The sequence below is a fragment of the Melanostigma gelatinosum genome, assembly GCF_949748355.1.
Source record: "Melanostigma gelatinosum genome assembly, chromosome: 19".
In the NCBI taxonomy this organism is placed as follows: Eukaryota; Metazoa; Chordata; class Actinopteri; order Perciformes; family Zoarcidae; genus Melanostigma; species Melanostigma gelatinosum.
In genome coordinates, this window is record NC_136652.1 from 4339635 (window position 1) to 4357262 (window position 17628).

Below are 17628 nucleotides of genomic sequence, written 5' to 3' on the forward strand. Positions count from 1 at the left end.
GTGGTGTCGTCTGCAAACTTCACCATGTGATTGGTGCTGTATGTAGGTTCGCAGTCGTGAGTCAGCAGGGTGAAGAGCAGGGGGCTGAGCACACAGCCTTGTGGGGCCCCAGTGCTTAGGGTGATGCTGCGTGAGGTGTTGTTGCCGACACGTACTGCTTGTGGCCTCTCACTGAGGAAGTCCAGGACCCAATTGCACAGTGGGGTGTTGAACCCCAGCTGGTCCAGTTTGCAGATGAGTTGTTGTGGGATTATGGTATTAAATGCTGAGCTGAAGTCTATGAAAAGTATTCTTACATATGAGTCTGCTTTTTCTAGGTGGGTGAGGGCTGGGTGGAGAGCAGAGCAGATTGCGTCCTCTGTGGAACGTTTTGCTCTGTATGCAAACTGAGAGGGATCCATGGTGGGGGGGAGGATGGACTTGATGTGGGCCATGACTAGCCGTTCAAAACACTTCATAATGATGGGGGTCAGTGCCACGGGGCGATAGTCATTGAAGCAGGATGGAGCCGGTTTCTTGGGTACAGGTATGATGATGGAGGTTTTGAGGTGTGATGGGACAGCAGCTTGACTCAGAGAAGTGTTGAAGATAACAGTGAAGATATCTGTTAGCTCCTCTGCGCAGTCCCTTAGTGTGCGGCCTGGGATGTTGTCTGGGCCTGTTGCTTTTCGGGGATTGATGGTGGAGAGTGCTCTTTTCACACTTGCAGCAGACAGGCACAGGGCCTGGTCGCGGGGGGAGGGTGAGGTTTTCTGTGGGCTAGTGGTGTTTGTTGAACAGGTCTTTGTGGTGGAAAATTTCTAGGTTAATCGGGAGGAGAGAGTTTGTGTTCTCAAATTAATAATGAAGTCATCAGAAAATTCAAAGTTGTCTTTTTCCGTTTATTCTCTTGCGCAAGAGGGAAGAATGCACAGCAACCACGTACTCAGTAGACTGCGTGAAACCTTCGACGAAATGCAATATTCAACCTCACATATGCATGCAAAGGTTCACGTCTTTACAACTTCAGATAATTCAATACATTTTTGTATTGCCCAAAATCACAAATTACAAATTTGCCTCAGAGGGCTTTACAACAGAACAGGAAAAACTCCCCCAAATAATGCGTCACAAAGGAAGTAAAAGTATTTCAGACAAAGGATGTCTGTTAGTCAAGGCCTCTCTGTGTCTCCGTCTTACCAAGAAAGAAACAGTGTACAAGATAACAGATAACAAGACACCTGGATACAAAACTAATTCAAATCTTCTACTGAAACTACTGTTTGGTGTCTGCACATTTAGGACTTACATTCTTTACACCTTCACATGAGACTGACATATTTTCCCATTACACCTTACATTGACATCACTTAGTGCTTTATTGGAACAAGTACAGGCTTGAGGTGCAGCACTCGCCACTGGATTTCACAAGTCTTCAAATTCTTGGTACAAAAAGACACACATGTCATAAAGGCACATACAAAAGGAGTTGAGCACTGTATCTGGAAAATCAAAAGGATGTATGTTACACACCTTTTTCCACAGCAAAGAGTCATTAGTGTCCTGCATCTTTATAACATGCATGACTCAAGAGAGTACATTTCCCCATGTACATTTTTCAATTCGTTATCAGGGCTTTGGCTTGGTCTATGGAGAGCTTAAGTGTCAACGTGAGCCTGTATATCCAGGAGGGACAATGTAATTGGATTTCTGCAGGACAGAGATACTTAGCAAACAGTCATTCTTCACACCTTCTGCACAGCCATGTTATGGTATTAGAGCAACTTCCTAATATGAGCGTCACAGAAAGCAAAAGCATGGAGTGGAGCCTGTCATGACATAGTCCTACAGTGGTGCTCAACCAGCCTAACCAATGCAACACATACTGCTCTCTGTAAACAAAACATTGCATTGTAAAGTCCTCCATAGTTGGGTGACCTATACCTTAAAGGGGTCGTTTAACGTTTTGGGAAGATGCAAAAAGCTAGAGAAGAAGATTGATACAACACGTTAAGTATGAAGCAACAGCCGCCAGCCAGTTAGCATAGCTTAGCACAAACAACAGCTAGCCTGGCTGTGTTCAAATATAACAAAAATGAATCAGTGAGCTTTGGAGGAGCTGTTGAGGAGACAGAAAAAAGCTAGCTGTTTCCCCTTGTGTTCAGTCTTCATGCTAGGCTAAGCTAAGCGGCTGCTGCCGGTGCTGAAGCTTCATCGTACAGACCTGAGAGTGATACAAATCTGTCTAAGAAGGTAAGAGTTTGACATTTGTGCATTCTAAATGCAACCCGGAGGTGATAGCAACTATATGATGCCAATAGGCTGTGCGATTACCAAGAATTCAAGGCACTGTCTGCTAATTTGCATATTTACAATAGTATCATCAAATGTAAGATTTCAGGAACGCCTTAATTTGAGGCCTTAGCCTTATTGTTAATACTGGGGTTGAGAAGAGGTCAGGATTTGGGTTACCAGTCAGCAGTCATACGTATCAAGTAGACTATCCGAATAACTAGAGCATCTTGAGGGACAGAAAACACGAGGAGATCAGCATCCCATGTTTGAGTCCTAGGTCGGCACTGTGTTGGTGGCAGCGTTCCCTCCATCTCCCTTCCAGCTCAGATAGGAGAAGAAAGCACTGGCACCGTACGCCAAGGTCACCACAGCACCAAAGAACTGAACAGACGGACAAAGAGCCAGAGAAAGAGGGAGGGAGACATTCAGAGGAAGTGAAATGGGGAGAAGAGATACAATTATACCTTTTTACATGACTTCAGGAAGCAGGGCAAAAGTCCAACAGTCGAAATAAATCAAAGATTTACACCTTTATATATTCACATCTATAAAGATCCCGGGTACTTGTGATTCAATCACTTTAACAATGTCCTAATTGGCCATTATACCTGCTAAATGCTAATTTGTCTCGACCGGTGTGCCTCAGAGGCACCGGTGGAAGGTTACTTACTCGCTATGGACTTGTCGACGTTCAAGCTCATTGCAAACAGCAGATTGTTTTAGGTTTAATTCTACTATTTTTGCTACTACTAATCGTGTCATTTATTATGTATAATATAAATACAGAGTCATGGATGCTCTTTCATATCTTTCGGTGGTGTATTGAAGTCAGATTAGACCAGCTTTGCTCAGTCTAAATATATCATCTCAGAATCATGAAGCAGCTCCTCTAAACGTCACACAGTCACTTTCTTAACACAGGTTTAAATCCTTTATCCTTGTTTCTTTACATTTCTTCTTTAGGTCCGGCTAGTATTGGATTGTTGAGCCCTGGAACCCTTGAGTACCTTCTAGAGAGCCTGGTGAGAGAACACACACACACACACGTGCGCGTGCGCTGTTGCGTTTGGACGGTCATCACTGTCCCGGTGATCCTCAGCAACCAAGCTACATTTTTGTTTACAAAATGCCTAATCAACAACAATGCTTTGTATCCTGCTACATGCTTTTCATAGATGAAATGACATGCTGACTCTGTGTAAATGTAGCGTTAAGATGTCAGTATCCTTCAAATGAACGTATGATGGGAAGTCCTGTCATGTCAGACAGTCAGGGTGGTAGTTTCTACAAATGAGTTTGAGTTTGTCAAAGCTATAAGGTAGTCAATTCTGCAATTTAGTTTCATACTGATCCAACAAAAAAGCAATAAAACACATCCACATGTAGACAACTTTAGTGGAAAAAACCCTGCAGCTGCTTCTCAGAGAAAGCCTTTCAGTTCTGCCTTTGACAATGTCCTTTTTAATATGAAGCAGTTGCAACATGTGTAAGGAAAATAATATGTTTTGTTGATACATTTTAGTTACATGACTGTCAGTGCGCTGACGGGGTATGCAGGCCATTGCTCTTCGTAGAGTGATGGTTACACAGTCGATAAAGTGAAGTGTGACATGTCTGTTACAAAACGCTCAGCCACCTTGGTTTCGTCCAGCATCTGTAGAAGGAAGCACGCTCACCGTGATTTAATAAGAGAAGGCCTAGTTATATAAGACGTGTGTTGTTATCGAAGTGTCATGGAAGAACATGTTTCAAACTGATGATGATTTCTGTACGTCTTCCTCCAGAGCTCTGAAGCCCACCCTACGGTCATGCTGTTTGCTCTCATCGCTTTGGAGAAGTTCTCCCAGACCAGACAAAGGCCAAGCTCATAATGAAGATTCATGATGCGTCGGTTGAAATCTTGTGACTTACTTTACGAAAGAACACAAAGATCAAACAGAAAGTGCCCGTATCAAAGTATGCCATGACAATGAGCACGGCCAAAGTCTCAACTTCTGCTTTCTCCGACCTCCCTGTTGGTGGTTTGTTTACTTTTGCATCTGAAAAATGATGCTGTGAGGTAGAGACACAGCTGTTCTGTTCATCAACAGCTTTTTCCTGTTTATTTTGAAACCAATATGTAAATTGCTGATTGGTACAAATGCAAAACTGTGATGCACCTCTCCACCTCTTTGTAGTCCCCACCAGCCAATTGCCTCAATCGGATTATATTACATTTCTACAAAGTTTTACAACCGCTTGTTAATTCGAACATTGCCTCTCCTTCATCGGCCTTTAAAGACTTATTACACTGATGTCCCTCTCATCTCTGACACTGTGTTTGACTGTTTTAAACCACACATGCCTGGTGCATCTTCTTACCCTCAGGTGAGAACAAACTGACGGTGTCCAAGTCGTGCATCAGCAATCGACTCGCTGTCCTGGAGTCGTGGGCGGAGCATCCCGACTACCTGAAGAGGCAGGTCGGCTTCTGCTCGCAATGGAGCCTCGACAACCTGTGTGAGTACAAGTAGCCACGCTGCTTCCGACGTTGTACGTTTGTGTCGGATCGCATGCCACAGGCTCTTTGAGTTGACGTGTGAGCGTTTGAGTCACTCGAGAAAGAAATTTGAGAATGTTTTCATCCTCCGTCCAGTCCTAAAGGAGGGTCGTCAGTTCACCTACGAGAAGGTCAACCTCACCAACATCAACGCCATGCTCAACAGCAATGATGTCAGCGAGTACCTCAAGATCTCCCCGACTGGACTAGGTGTGTGTGTGTGTGTGTGTGTGTGTGTGTGTGTGTGTGTGTGTCTATCTAAATGTTTTGTCACCTGTATATTTAATATCTGTATGATTTATGAGTGTTCTCTCTCTCCCTCTCTCTTTGCTGCCCTCCTCAGGCGCGATGCGATGCCTCGTCCTTTGAGAGCGTGCGTTGCACCTTCTGCGTGGATTCAGGCGTTTGGTACTACGAGGTGACGGTCGTTACGTCGGGCGTGATGCAAATCGGATGGGCCACCAAGGACAGCAAGTTCCTCAACCATGTGCGCCTCTTCAGTGTCTGTGCTGTTCCGCTCTTCCACATCCGGTCTGGTGTGCAGTTGCATAATTTGGCGTTTTGTGTGTGTGTTTTACAGGAGGGCTATGGGATAGGTGACGATGAATACTCGTGTGCGTATGATGGCTGCAGGCAGCTCATCTGGTACAACGCTCGCAGTAAACCTCACTCTCACCCCTGCTGGAAGGAGGGTATGCAGTACACACACACACACACACACACACACACACGTGCGCTGACTACCGTTTCTCAACCATATACTTCAAAGAAAGTTTGTCTGACTGAACATTAGAAAAGAGGCGACGCCACGCTTTAAATATCAGACTTATTTGTATAGAAACTGCTTTATCGTATTGAGCTGGGGTGTTTTTCTGATTTTTAGCACCCACACACTGCCGTCAGCGCCAGGTTCTGATTAAGCTCCCACACGGAGTTTTGGATAATAGTAATAACAGCGCGCCAAGACTTTATTCTTCTGCGTGTGTGTGGCCTGTTTAGGAGACGCCATCGGCTTCCTGTTGGACCTCAGCAAGAAGCAGATGATTTTCTATCTGAACGGACATCAGCTGCCGCCGGAGAAACAGGTCTTCTCCTCAGCCACGTAAGCACAGACACACACACACACACACACACACACACAGTCCTGTGCCAGGTTTCAACTGTTGTCCTCTCTCATACACATCTTTCCTTTCTCTTTCTGTCATTCCTCCTCTTTTCCCCGTGTGTGTTTCCTTTTTCTTTCTTCTGTACCTTTCTCGAATGAACCCCCATCTTTCCTTCACCTCCGTGTCCATCAGGTCCGGTTTCTTTGCAGCAGCCAGCTTCATGTCTTACCAGCAGTGCGAGTTTAACTTTGGGGCCAGGCCTTTCCGTCACCCACCTTCTGTGAAGTTCAGCACCTTCAACGACTTTGCGTCACTGCTGCCTGGTGAAAAGATCATCCTACCCAGGTAAACAACTGAAGCTGGTCCTCACAGGGATTCTTAGTCTCTAAAATAGACTTGGAATTTGGGAAGGCAGTTTGCAATCTGTTGTCTGTGAATCATTAGCCTGCACACAGCGTCCAACACTTCTGGGGGTCGCTCCAGCCTACATGGAGCATTTTGAGCTCTCTTTAGTTCATTGGCCTTTAGCTCTGTAGACTCTTTTGTGACTGTAATGACTAGTTAAAGGACGACTTGAAGGAATACAACAATATTTGTACAAGAGATGGTCACTCATCATCTTTACTGGCTAACGTGTACAAAGCAACAGAGCCGTCTTTTGGCAGGCACTTGGTGGTGACTCTTCAGTTCAGGGGTTCCAGTAAATCCTGGCAGGCACCCAGCATCCACAAATCTCTGGCGGTGGAACACTGAAATGAAATGCGCTATTAATGTTACTTATTACGCCTGCATGTGACGAGACTAAATGTCTGCCATGTAAAGGGTCTACCAGCCTGTATTACATAAGATCTTTAGTGCAGCTTAAAATTATCACAATTCAGTTGACTCTGTCAGAAACAATTCTATCGCAATCCCAACAACGCTACCTGGAACATTACCGTAGCTGAGTCAGGAAGTCTCTGACACAACGTCAGCAAAAACTAAACATTCAAATCTAGACGTAGAACGATTTATTACACTTGTTTTCATTTAAACAAAGAGGTCTACTTATTATTGACATAAGCAAAAAATGAAAAAAGCAAAAAATGTATTCACATTGTATGCTCTATCTTGAGTATTACAATGAGAGCAAACTAGGTGAAGAGCTGGAACAAGTAACAAAATAAAACAGCTTTAATTACATGTAGTGTGTGTGTGTGTGTGTGTGTGTGTGTGTGTGTGTGTGTGTGTGTGTGTGTGTGTGTGTGTGTGTGTGTGTGTGTGTGTGTGTGTGTGTGTGTGTGTGTGTGTGTGTGTGTGTGTGTGTTTCACAGACACCGGCGTCTGGCCTTACTAAAGCAGGTTAGCATCCGAGACAACTGCTGCACGCTGTGTTGTGACGTCATGGCGGACACGGAGCTGCGGCCCTGTGGACACGGGTATGTGTGTCACAAACTATTCTGTTGAAATTCAAATATCTTGGGTACAAATAGTTTTATAGAATATCATTGAGAGCAGCTTGTCTTTGTAAATAATGTGTTGGTTAGACTATTACTCAAGTCAATTTTCTTCCGACTCAAATTTTTCTTTGAGTAGATAGTAAAATCTTCCTTCATGTCCCCCCCCCCTCACTTCTATCCTCCAGTGGTATGTGTATGGAGTGTGCCTTACAGTTAGAGACGTGCCCCCTGTGCCGCCAGGACATCCAGACCCGCGTCAGACTCATTGCACATGTCTCCTGACGAACCTCCTGCCCCTTCTCCATCAAGGAGAGACACACAAGCCCCACAGCATCGCCCTCCTCCTCCTCTAATCCCCTCTCACCCGGCAGGGCTACAAGCGCCGTGCCACGGCGTTGTGACGATACCAGAACTGGGACTTCTGGTACGAGGAAGTGGCGATGGAGCGAAGAAAAAGAGGAGATGAGAGGAGGGTGATTCAAACCACAGCTGGATCCCCGGGAGCATTCTCCCATTGGCCTACATCTCCTCTTTTGTACCCTTCTGACAGCTCGCTGCAGAAGCCGGGCCAAGAATCGTCAACTTTCTATATAAACAGCGTTCATTTCAGAAATGAGGAGCAGAAACAATTTAACACGATTACAGACGGAACCAGTCTCTCATCTGCAAGCCCCTGTGTAGTTATCAGACATCCTTTCTATGATATGAGGATCCCGCCGCGCTTTCAGCCCACAGGCTGCTACTATTTAATCCCATCATCGTCACGCACACGTCTGCAGATCAGAAAGGGTAACAGAAAAGATCACAGCCTGTCGTACAGTGTTAACCTCAAGGCACAGATACATTTGCGATGAATCTCACTTTTATGTTTTTGGGGTGTAGATAAGCGAACTGTGGTGTTCTCGAGGTAACATTTTCGTTCTCTTTTCTCCAGCTTATACCGACATGTCTCCCTTTGTCAGCCTCACAGTCAGTACTGATTGATTTCCCACAGGGAGGGTTTGCCTTTTGGACAAAAGAAATGTCAGATTTTACTCAGAAATTCTTTAAAGTTGCAGAAACGATTCCAATATTAGAGTTCTCTGATTCGGTTTACAAATGTTAGAAATTAAATCAGCTGTGACGCCACCGAGAACGTTTACGAAAAAAATCTTGGCAACCAGTGGAAAAAAATAAATCTGTATTGTATGTAATTTTTTACACAGCTGACCCTGATGCTTCTCAGATGTTATATGTCCTCAGTTATGTATGCAACAAACACAGCAGATAAATATACACAGAGATCAGAATTGACAGAAAGTTACAATTATAACAATTCTAAGTGCTTATGTATGAAGAGCCAGTGAGGGAGAAGTGTACAACTGAATTTCCACCACTGTCACAATTTATCTGGGATTGATTGATTGGTGATGACAACCTTTGACGCCGTGCCACCACGAGTCAGACTTTGAGTAAATATGTCTTTACTATGTACTATTTACAATCCTCAAGATGTGATTTGATTTTGTTTTATTAACGATGGTGAACGCTGATGTAGTAACTTGGTTGAGGAGCACAGCAGGTTTTGTTGATGGACAGTGTTGTATTAGCAGATCAGTAACTTGCTTAAAACAAATGTGAAATGTTTAAGTGGATCGTTTTTTTTGTTTTTTTTCAATATCGGTTAACTAAATATCCCAGAGTGATTTTTAAGATGTCGTTTCGGGTCTGATTTGGCAGAAAAATACTTGACGTCAATTAGCAAACAAACTACCCACAACACAGTACCAGGACCCGAAGAGTGTGAGCTTCAGAACAGAGCACTATATGTTTCACTTGCTTCCAATCACAGCATACAGAATAAATGTTGTCGAAACAAGTTATTTTAGATTGGAAGGGTATCTTCCAATGTATCTTTCAGACTGATTTAAATTGTGGTGACCCTATTTGTGCTTTATATGACATGACCGTACATCTCGCTCTCATTTAGCCATTTATCCATCTTTCTCCCTCTGTCTTGATAAGAACCTCTTGTTTTCTCTCCATCCTTTACTTGAAGCATCTCTGGGTTGACTGAATGACGTTTGTACTTTGGAAACAGGTGATGCGAGATTGTGACCGAAGAAACATTCTATTTGTACAATTATAGAAATATAATCGGGTGACATTTCAAATTATCACTGATGAATTTTGAATTTGTTTATGAATAGTTACTACTCTACCAAATTGCATGAACAGGATCTGTAAAATCATTCAGACTATACTGGAATGATTTCTCAAAGGTAACTTCTCTCAGTAGGAGACTGAAGACTGGTCCAGTCACTGTTTTGCGCTCTTATATTTCCTGGAGCACCTGATACTGTACATGCAGGTGAGAGAAATTATGCGTTTGTCTCTACAGCTAGAGATGAAGTTCAGGATTGTAAAGATTAAGTTGTGGATCGTATTTAAAACGCCTATAAAGGAATTCTGCCCCAGAGTTCCCTAAGATGTGATTGAAGAATTATTCTTTCCTGGATTGTGGTATTTGTAATAAATGTATGTCCATGTGATATTTGTTTTTTCTGACTGAGTGGTGTTCATTTACATCTCAAATATATTTTGTCTCAAGAACGGGTAATAATCTGATTATCACCAATTTAAGTTTTTTTTACAGAAACAATTTGCATTAACACGTGACTAAACAAAAGGCTTAAACACTATTATACTTTCATTTTTACAGACATTGATTCTTCAAAGAACAGTCGATTACAACTAACAAAGGTGCAAATACATAAACTGTTGACAAAAGATTGTAATAAGATTATTTACTACTAACTATCCACTTAATTTGAGTGAAATTCCAGCAAAGGGAGCGAGGGTGTTTTGTGAGCTCTTGGAAGCCAGCTATGTCTCCGAAATCTCTGTAGAATATAAATTAATAAATAAAATTGGTCCACAAAGTCTCATTTCTATACTACCGTGGAAATGTCCTGAGGTAGGAACCAATGTGCGCAGATATTGTTGTACCCGACGGGACTCAGTTGCGCACATATGTTCGCTGTTTCCTGGGTAACAACGTTACCGTCGTTATTTACCACACGTTGACGATATATTTATCAACATGGACATCCAGAAACTGAGTACATTCAAATCCGTTAACTATCGTTAATGTATCTTAAGGGGCTGTAAAGTAATACTTAGTGATGGCGAGATGAAGCCTCATGAGGCCTCGCAACACTTCAGCCAATTGGTTCGAGAAAGGGTTCATTACTCGATGCTTCATGTGCACACGATACCACCTACTGGCCAAGTGTATAATCACAGGCAGCTGTATCTGAACCACATCATGTGATGCATTGAATTGTTGTGTCTGTTATGGCTGTTGGGAATGACTGAATTACAAAAATGTATGACCAAATAATTTCTGTACATAAATGATCACATATGTGCATAATAAAATATTTTTATATATTTTTTTAATGTATTCTGTGTGTGAATTTTCCCAAAATGGGAGTATCATATGATATGGCAGGTTGTGTAATGATGTTATTATGTCACTTTAGGAAAATGGCATGGGCTTAAGCAGGCAGAGGACAGTGAAAGTGCTTGTGGAACTAGGAAGAGGGGACTGAATATGCTTGTGGAACTTGGACAGTGATGTACAGGACACGGGACATTTTATTCATTTTTATTCAGAAATAACAGTTTCTCAACAGTTTTTGGTTTTAAACGATTCCTTTTTTTTGACACAACCTCTCTGGCCTTTGAAAACACCCTTTCACAGGGTACAGAAGATGCTGGCGTGCACAAAAACGCAAACACAAATGCCCTGAATCCAACATCCACAATACTGAAGGGCTGTGTGTCCTTCACGATCATGGAGACGAGGGCTTCATACAGCGCTTGTTTTCTGGTGGCTGGTTAAAAGAGAATAAATACAGTGTCTCAGGCACGTGCACAGACATTTTGGGGGGCAGGTGCTCAAGCAAAAAAAAGGGCACCCATCGCCAAAATTATACATGAAATTAAAATAATGATAAATAAATAAATAACACAGTCGGATATTTTCAACGTATATATTTATTTTTGTTAACGCAACCAATACTAACTCAAATTATCAAATTGAATAAATAAATGAATAATAGGCAAAAACAAGGCCAGACAAAAACAAAGACGGGCTGATGGCATTTGATGCAAGAGCAGTGACTTCAAATGCTGGGGTGGTGATTTCCATGCAGAGAATGAATGCGAAGTTAATCGCATTTTTGTACATTTTTGCATCCCCTAGGGCCAGGTCAGGTGGATGTCTTTCGCAGATCTCATTGAGGAGCATCATTATAGCTTCCAGATTTCTCTGCTTGCTGCTTTTCCCTGTCCTTCTGTTTTTGTAGTCTCTCTTTTCTTGACATTATGCTGCAATTTTTTTTAAATGACATAAATCAATGTTGTGCATAATAATCAAGACATTACATATCTCTCTAAAGCTGACAACACAGTACACACCCATGTTTTTACTGTTTTCTGACAGTTGAAGCATAAGCAGCATTACACTAATAATAGCCTATAGCCTACCACAATACCTCACCAGACTGTCATGTAGCTCAACTTAAGACCTACCTTTCTTTTTAATAATTAAAATAATTAATGTCTGCCTGCCTCTCTCCCCTCTCTCTTCATTAAACATGACAAACGTCAGTAAACAACTGGGCAAGGCTTTTAAATCATGGATTTCGTGAGGGGTTTTTTTGTTTGTTTTTTAGCAAACGTCGGACCAGTTGCGACGTAATGTTTTCAGCGGCGCTAATTGTTGTTGTTAATTTATCACCAAACAACGTCGGGGTATTGCACTGTCATTACCTGTCTGTCTGATGCTCCGGGTCAGAGAAGAAGTTGGCTTCAGCTGTTTATCCTGACGCTCAGCACTGCACGCGCAGTAGGCGAAGTGAAGGAGGAGGAGGGAGGGGCGCGTGGGAGGCTTGTGGGCGCCGCGGTGCATGTCGGGGCGAAATTCTCACAAGAACTCAAATAAATGCCCCGTCAGATATCGAAACACATTTGGGGGGAATTGATGACAGAGAAAGTAAATTTTATTTTATTATATTTATAAAAAATTGGGCACCAGCAGAAAGGGCACTTTTCTCATCCAGGGCAAAAGGGCAGGTGCTTGAGCACCACTAGGGGTCTATCTGTGCACGTGCCTGACTACTAATAACGTTTTAATGTTATAACGTTTAATGCTAGTTATGTGTTTAGCTAACGTTGACTAGCCTTTAGCTTACCTAGCCAGCTAGCGTTAACTAGCTACGTTAATGTTGTCGTTCAGTAAGGACCAAAACTAGTTAACGTTAGGCCTGACAGGCAGCTTTGTGATTGATCGAAATATCGCGTTTGTTGTATTGTTGCATTTGCTATCGTTAGCTAAAGTTAGGTGTTTTGTAGCTAACAGTTTTGCTTTAACCCAACGTTAAATCACCATAACATGCGTGTTCACAAGTAGCCTGCCTTCACTTTCCAGGAGACCGAGGCTGTGACAACATCGTAGAAACTCTCGACATGGATGAAGAAATCTTTGCTATTTCCAGGTGTGTTTCCAGAGTCGCAGCTTTTGAACATTTTCCACGTAGAGCTGTGTAACTGACACGGTGTAACTATTGCTTTCTGACGTTACTTTGTGAGACAAAGTGCTCTAAGTGAAATGCAAAGGCGAAATAATTCAATGTTCAAGCTGTGTGTGCCATGGAACGCCAGTTTTTATTCATTGTTATTGGGACAGGTCAAAACTGAATTTACTTCCAAGGTTCAAAGGAAGTGTGAGGGCATCGTCCCTCAAGTCTACAGCCAGACAGCACACTGAATACATACAGCAACTTTGATATTGTGATAAACTGCAAATAAAGTCTACCTTTCAGCCGTATGATCTTTATCTCTTTATCTTTATCTCCCTCCAGCTCCTTAGACGCAGACGCATCTTTTGATGCCGTTATGGGCTGCATCGGGGACATCATCATGGGTAGGATAAGTGATGAGACCGTTCTGGTCAGTCCTTTCCAAATCAATATTTCAATCCCACCATTTGTGAAAGACACATTTTTTGAGTAACCTGACATTAAGAAGTGATTGTAATAATAATAGTCGTGTGTTGTAAAAACACATCTCAGCAGTCTTTGTGCTTAGAAAACAAATGGATGGATCTACTGAATGAGAGAAAAGTGGCCATTTTCCTTAAAAAAAATGAAGGCCTCTGTGACTTTATGAGGCATATTATTTAAGTTTCCTCACTGTGGGACTAATAACAGATTATCTTATCTTAACTAATGTTATCTTATCAAGAAATCAGGATTTAGATTGTTAAAGTTCTTCAACCAATTCCGTCAGTCTGGTATTTGTTTGTTCTGTTCGCATGGTGGGAAGTACATGACAGAAAAGTGTACAGAGTAAATCTGAAGTGTTTCGCCCGTTAATGGTGAAGATCTGTGTTGTTCTACATGTCGGATGCTTTTCAATGCTTTTAGAGGAAGAGTTCCAGCAGCTTCAGGAGACCTTCATGGAGCAACACTACCTGGAGTTTGAGGACTCCGACGAGAACAAGCTCAGTTACACACCCATCTTCAATAAATATGTGAGTTCACATCTCGCTATGTCCTAATGTAACTCCCACACCTTTCTTCAAGGAATATGGCGATGACGATTATCTATCATCGTCTTAATCGTGTGAGCATTGTATCAACTTGTCTATAATTCCAACCTACAGCGCTATCACAGATTAGGATTTACTGAACGTAAAGTAGTCAAGTAAACTAAGACCTTATTCATAATAACATTCGTGGCTGTTGTGTAGGTTGACCTGCTGGAGAAACATCTGGAGCAGCAGCTGATGGAGAGGATCCCCGCCTTCAACATGAACACTTTCATAAAGTGGCTCATGTAAGATGTGACATCATAACTCTCCTTTGAGACCATCTTATTCTGGCTGTTTTCCCTCCTACAACAACCAAACCACTTCATTGAAAGCAACCGGTCCGCTCAAACAGTAGTTTGTTCGATGCACCTGTTGCGCCGAAGAAATATTATTTTGCAGCCAGCCACTAGGTGGCACAAACGTACATTGCATTGATGTGATTGGATTCCCCAACCCAGTTATTCTCTTCCACCTGCAGGCAACACAAAGAGGAGGTGTCGGGTGACGTCTTTGACCTGATGCTGACGTTCACTGACTTCATGGCTTTTAAGGAGATGTTTCTGGAATACAGAGCTGTGAGTTGTCTGCAAACTGTAGAACATCTTCAATCCCCCTTTTTTCACTGACAATCTCAACAACAGGAATGTGGTGAATATTTTAATTCACCACATTTCTATCTTCTAGTAGGTGCATTGACAGTCTGTGCCATAGTCTCTACTTCACACTGTAAGGCTCATGCTGCATTCAAGTGGCGATGACTGATGTTTGTAATGCTTTGCTTTAATACCAGCCGTACGAATCTGTATGTTTCTAGGAGAAGGAGGGCCGAGGTCTGGACCCGAGTCAAGAATTGGTGATCACCTCTCTGATCCCTGCTGGCTCCAAACACACCAGAAAAGAATAGTGCTGAATTATTGTTTTATGAAGTTTTAAATTATTTGTTCAGTTTGAAAACTCTTTGAGTTTGGTGCCTGTGAAAGTGATTTGTAATGTATTAAGTGATTGTGTGCAAGTGTCTGCAATTGAAAATAACATCTACAGTATAGTTTTCAGTACAATGTCAAAGTATTTTCTACTCGTTTGAACACGACAGCTGCAATTGTAAACATACACTTATGTCCCTGCTGATGTTTCATTTGTTAAAAAGATATATTTTAAATAAACAGTTCAAAGTTCAAAGTAGCTTTTATTGTCAATTTCTTGCATGTCAGGACATATAAGGAATCGAAATTACGTTTCCCACTCTCCCACGGTGGAACATAAAGTGCAAGCACAACACATAAAACACTTCCTAGGCTAGGTGAAGACAGATATCCTAGTTAAAACATATACTATACTACAATAAAACATTCAATACACATAGCAACGTTCAATACACATAAAAACGGGAAAAGTGGGCAATTAATATAATAAATAATTAATAATGTAGGGGCAAGTGGGCAATTGATATAATACTGGGAAAATGGGCAATTAATATAATACTGTGTGTGTATGTGTGTGTGTGAAAGTGGGCAATAAATATAATATAAATATAAATATGAATACATATTTACAGTACTTCTGTACTGGGGGGGGGGGGGTCAGCTTCAGCTTCCCGTCAGGCTGGAGGATATGATTGGGGGGAGTGAGGGGAGAGAGTTCAGTGTCCTGACAGCTTGGTGGGTAAAGCTGTTCTTTAGTCTGGTGGTGCGGCAGCGGAGGCTCCTGTACCTACTTCCAGAGGGTAGGAGGCTGAACAGACTATGTGCAGGGTGACTGGTGTCGCTTGCAATTTGAATGGCTTTCCGGGTGAGGCGGGTGGTGTATATTTCCTGTAACGAGGAGAGTGGGGCACCGATGATCTGTCCGGCTGTCTTTACAATGCGTTGGAGTGCTTTTCTGCTGTGTTGGGTGCAGCTACCACCCCACACAGTGATGCAGCTGGATAGGATGCTTTCAATGGTGCCCCTGTAAAATGATTTCAGCACTGATGTGGGGGCTTTTACTCTCTTCAGCTTGCGAAGGAAGTAGAGGCGCCGCTGGGCTCTCTTTGCCAGTGATGCGCAGTTGGTGGCCCAGGAGAGGTCGTCACTGATGTGCACCCCCAGGAATTTGGTGCTTTCTACTTGCTCCACAGCAGCACCATCGATGGTCAGTGGCGGGTGTACAGTGTGGCCTCTCCTGAAGTCAACAACAATCTCCTTAGTTTTGGTGACATTCAGCAGGAGATTGTTGTCGCTGCACCACGTGGTCAGAAGGTTGACCTCCTTCCTATAGTTGGTCTCATTGTTCTTGGTGATGAGACCAACCAGAGTGGTGTCGTCTGCGAACTTCACCATGTGATTGGTGCTGTATGTAGGTTCGCAGTCGTGAGTCAGCAGGGTGAAGAGCAGGGGGCTGAGCACACAGCCTTGTGGGGCCCCAGTGCTTAGGGTGATGCTGCGTGAGGTGTTGTTGCCGACACGTACTGCTTGTGGCCTCTCACTGAGGAAGTCCAGGACCCAATTGCACAGTGGGGTGTTGAACCCCAGCTGGTCCAGTTTGCAGATGAGTTGTTGTGGGATTATGGTATTAAATGCTGAGCTGAAGTCTATGAAAAGTATTCTTACATATGAGTCTGCTTTTTCTAGGTGGGTGAGGGCTGGGTGGAGAGCAGAGCAGATTGCGTCCTCTGTGGAACGTTTTGCTCTGTATGCAAACTGAGAGGGATCCATGGTGGGGGGGAGGATGGACTTGATGTGGGCCATGACTAGCCGTTCAAAACACTTCATAATGATGGGGGTCAGTGCCACGGGGCGATAGTCATTGAAGCAGGATGGAGCCGGTTTCTTGGGTACAGGTATGATGATGGAGGTTTTGAGGTGTGATGGGACAGCAGCTTGACTCAGAGAAGTGTTGAAGATAACAGTGAAGATATCTGTTAGCTCCTCTGCGCAGTCCCTTAGTGTGCGGCCTGGGATGTTGTCTGGGCCTGTTGCTTTTCGGGGATTGATGGTGGAGAGTGCTCTTTTCACACTTGCAGCAGACAGGCACAGGGCCTGGTCGCGGGGGGAGGGTGAGGTTTTCTGTGGGCTAGTGGTGTTTGTTGAACAGGTCTTTGTGGTGGAAAATTTCTAGGTTAATCGGGAGGAGAGAGTTTGTGTTCTCAAATTAATAATGAAGTCATCAGAAAATTCAAAGTTGTCTTTTTCCGTTTATTCTCTTGCGCAAGAGGGAAGAATGCACAGCAACCACGTACTCAGTAGACTGCGTGAAACCTTCGACGAAATGCAATATTCAACCTCACATATGCATGCAAAGGTTCACGTCTTTACAACTTCAGATAATTCAATACATTTTTGTATTGCCCAAAATCACAAATTACAAATTTGCCTCAGAGGGCTTTACAATATGTACACATTTGACATCCTCTTGTCTCGGGACCCTCACATCAGAACAGGAAAAACTCCCCCAAATAATGCGTCACAAAGGAAGTAAAAGTATTTCAGACAAAGGATGTCTGTTAGTCAAGGCCTCTCTGTGTCTCCGTCTTACCAAGAAAGAAACAGTGTACAAGATAACAGATAACAAGACACCTGGATACAAAACTAATTCAAATCTTCTACTGAAACTACTGTTTGGTGTCTGCACATTTAGGACTTACATTCTTTA

General features: G+C 42.9%; 2 protein-coding genes across 2 annotated transcripts; both read left to right on the forward strand.

Moving 5' to 3' along the window:
• Positions 1–678: 678 nt before the first annotated feature.
• LOC306793475 (RING finger and SPRY domain-containing protein 1-like) lies at positions 679–9806 on the forward strand (the record flags this gene model as incomplete). The annotated part of the gene is made up of 11 exons (XM_079291121.1): positions 679–742; positions 3238–3296; positions 4059–4125; positions 4642–4773; positions 4910–5025; positions 5157–5300; positions 5394–5505; positions 5813–5915; positions 6112–6264; positions 7233–7337; positions 7544–9806. The coding sequence occupies 11 exons, from the start codon at positions 679–681 to the stop codon at positions 7638–7640; spliced, it is 1152 nt and encodes a 383-aa protein (XP_079147247.1). The 3' UTR covers positions 7641–9806.
• A 3066-nt stretch (positions 9807–12872) lies between these two features.
• Positions 12873–14902, forward strand: LOC306793476 (ADP-ribosylation factor-like protein 2-binding protein; the record flags this gene model as incomplete). The annotated part of the gene is made up of 6 exons (XM_079291122.1): positions 12873–12901; positions 13268–13329; positions 13832–13938; positions 14158–14243; positions 14477–14573; positions 14813–14902. 6 exons carry the CDS (start codon positions 12873–12875, stop codon positions 14900–14902), a joined length of 471 nt encoding a protein of 156 aa, XP_079147248.1.
• Positions 14903–17628: the final 2726 nt, after the last annotated feature.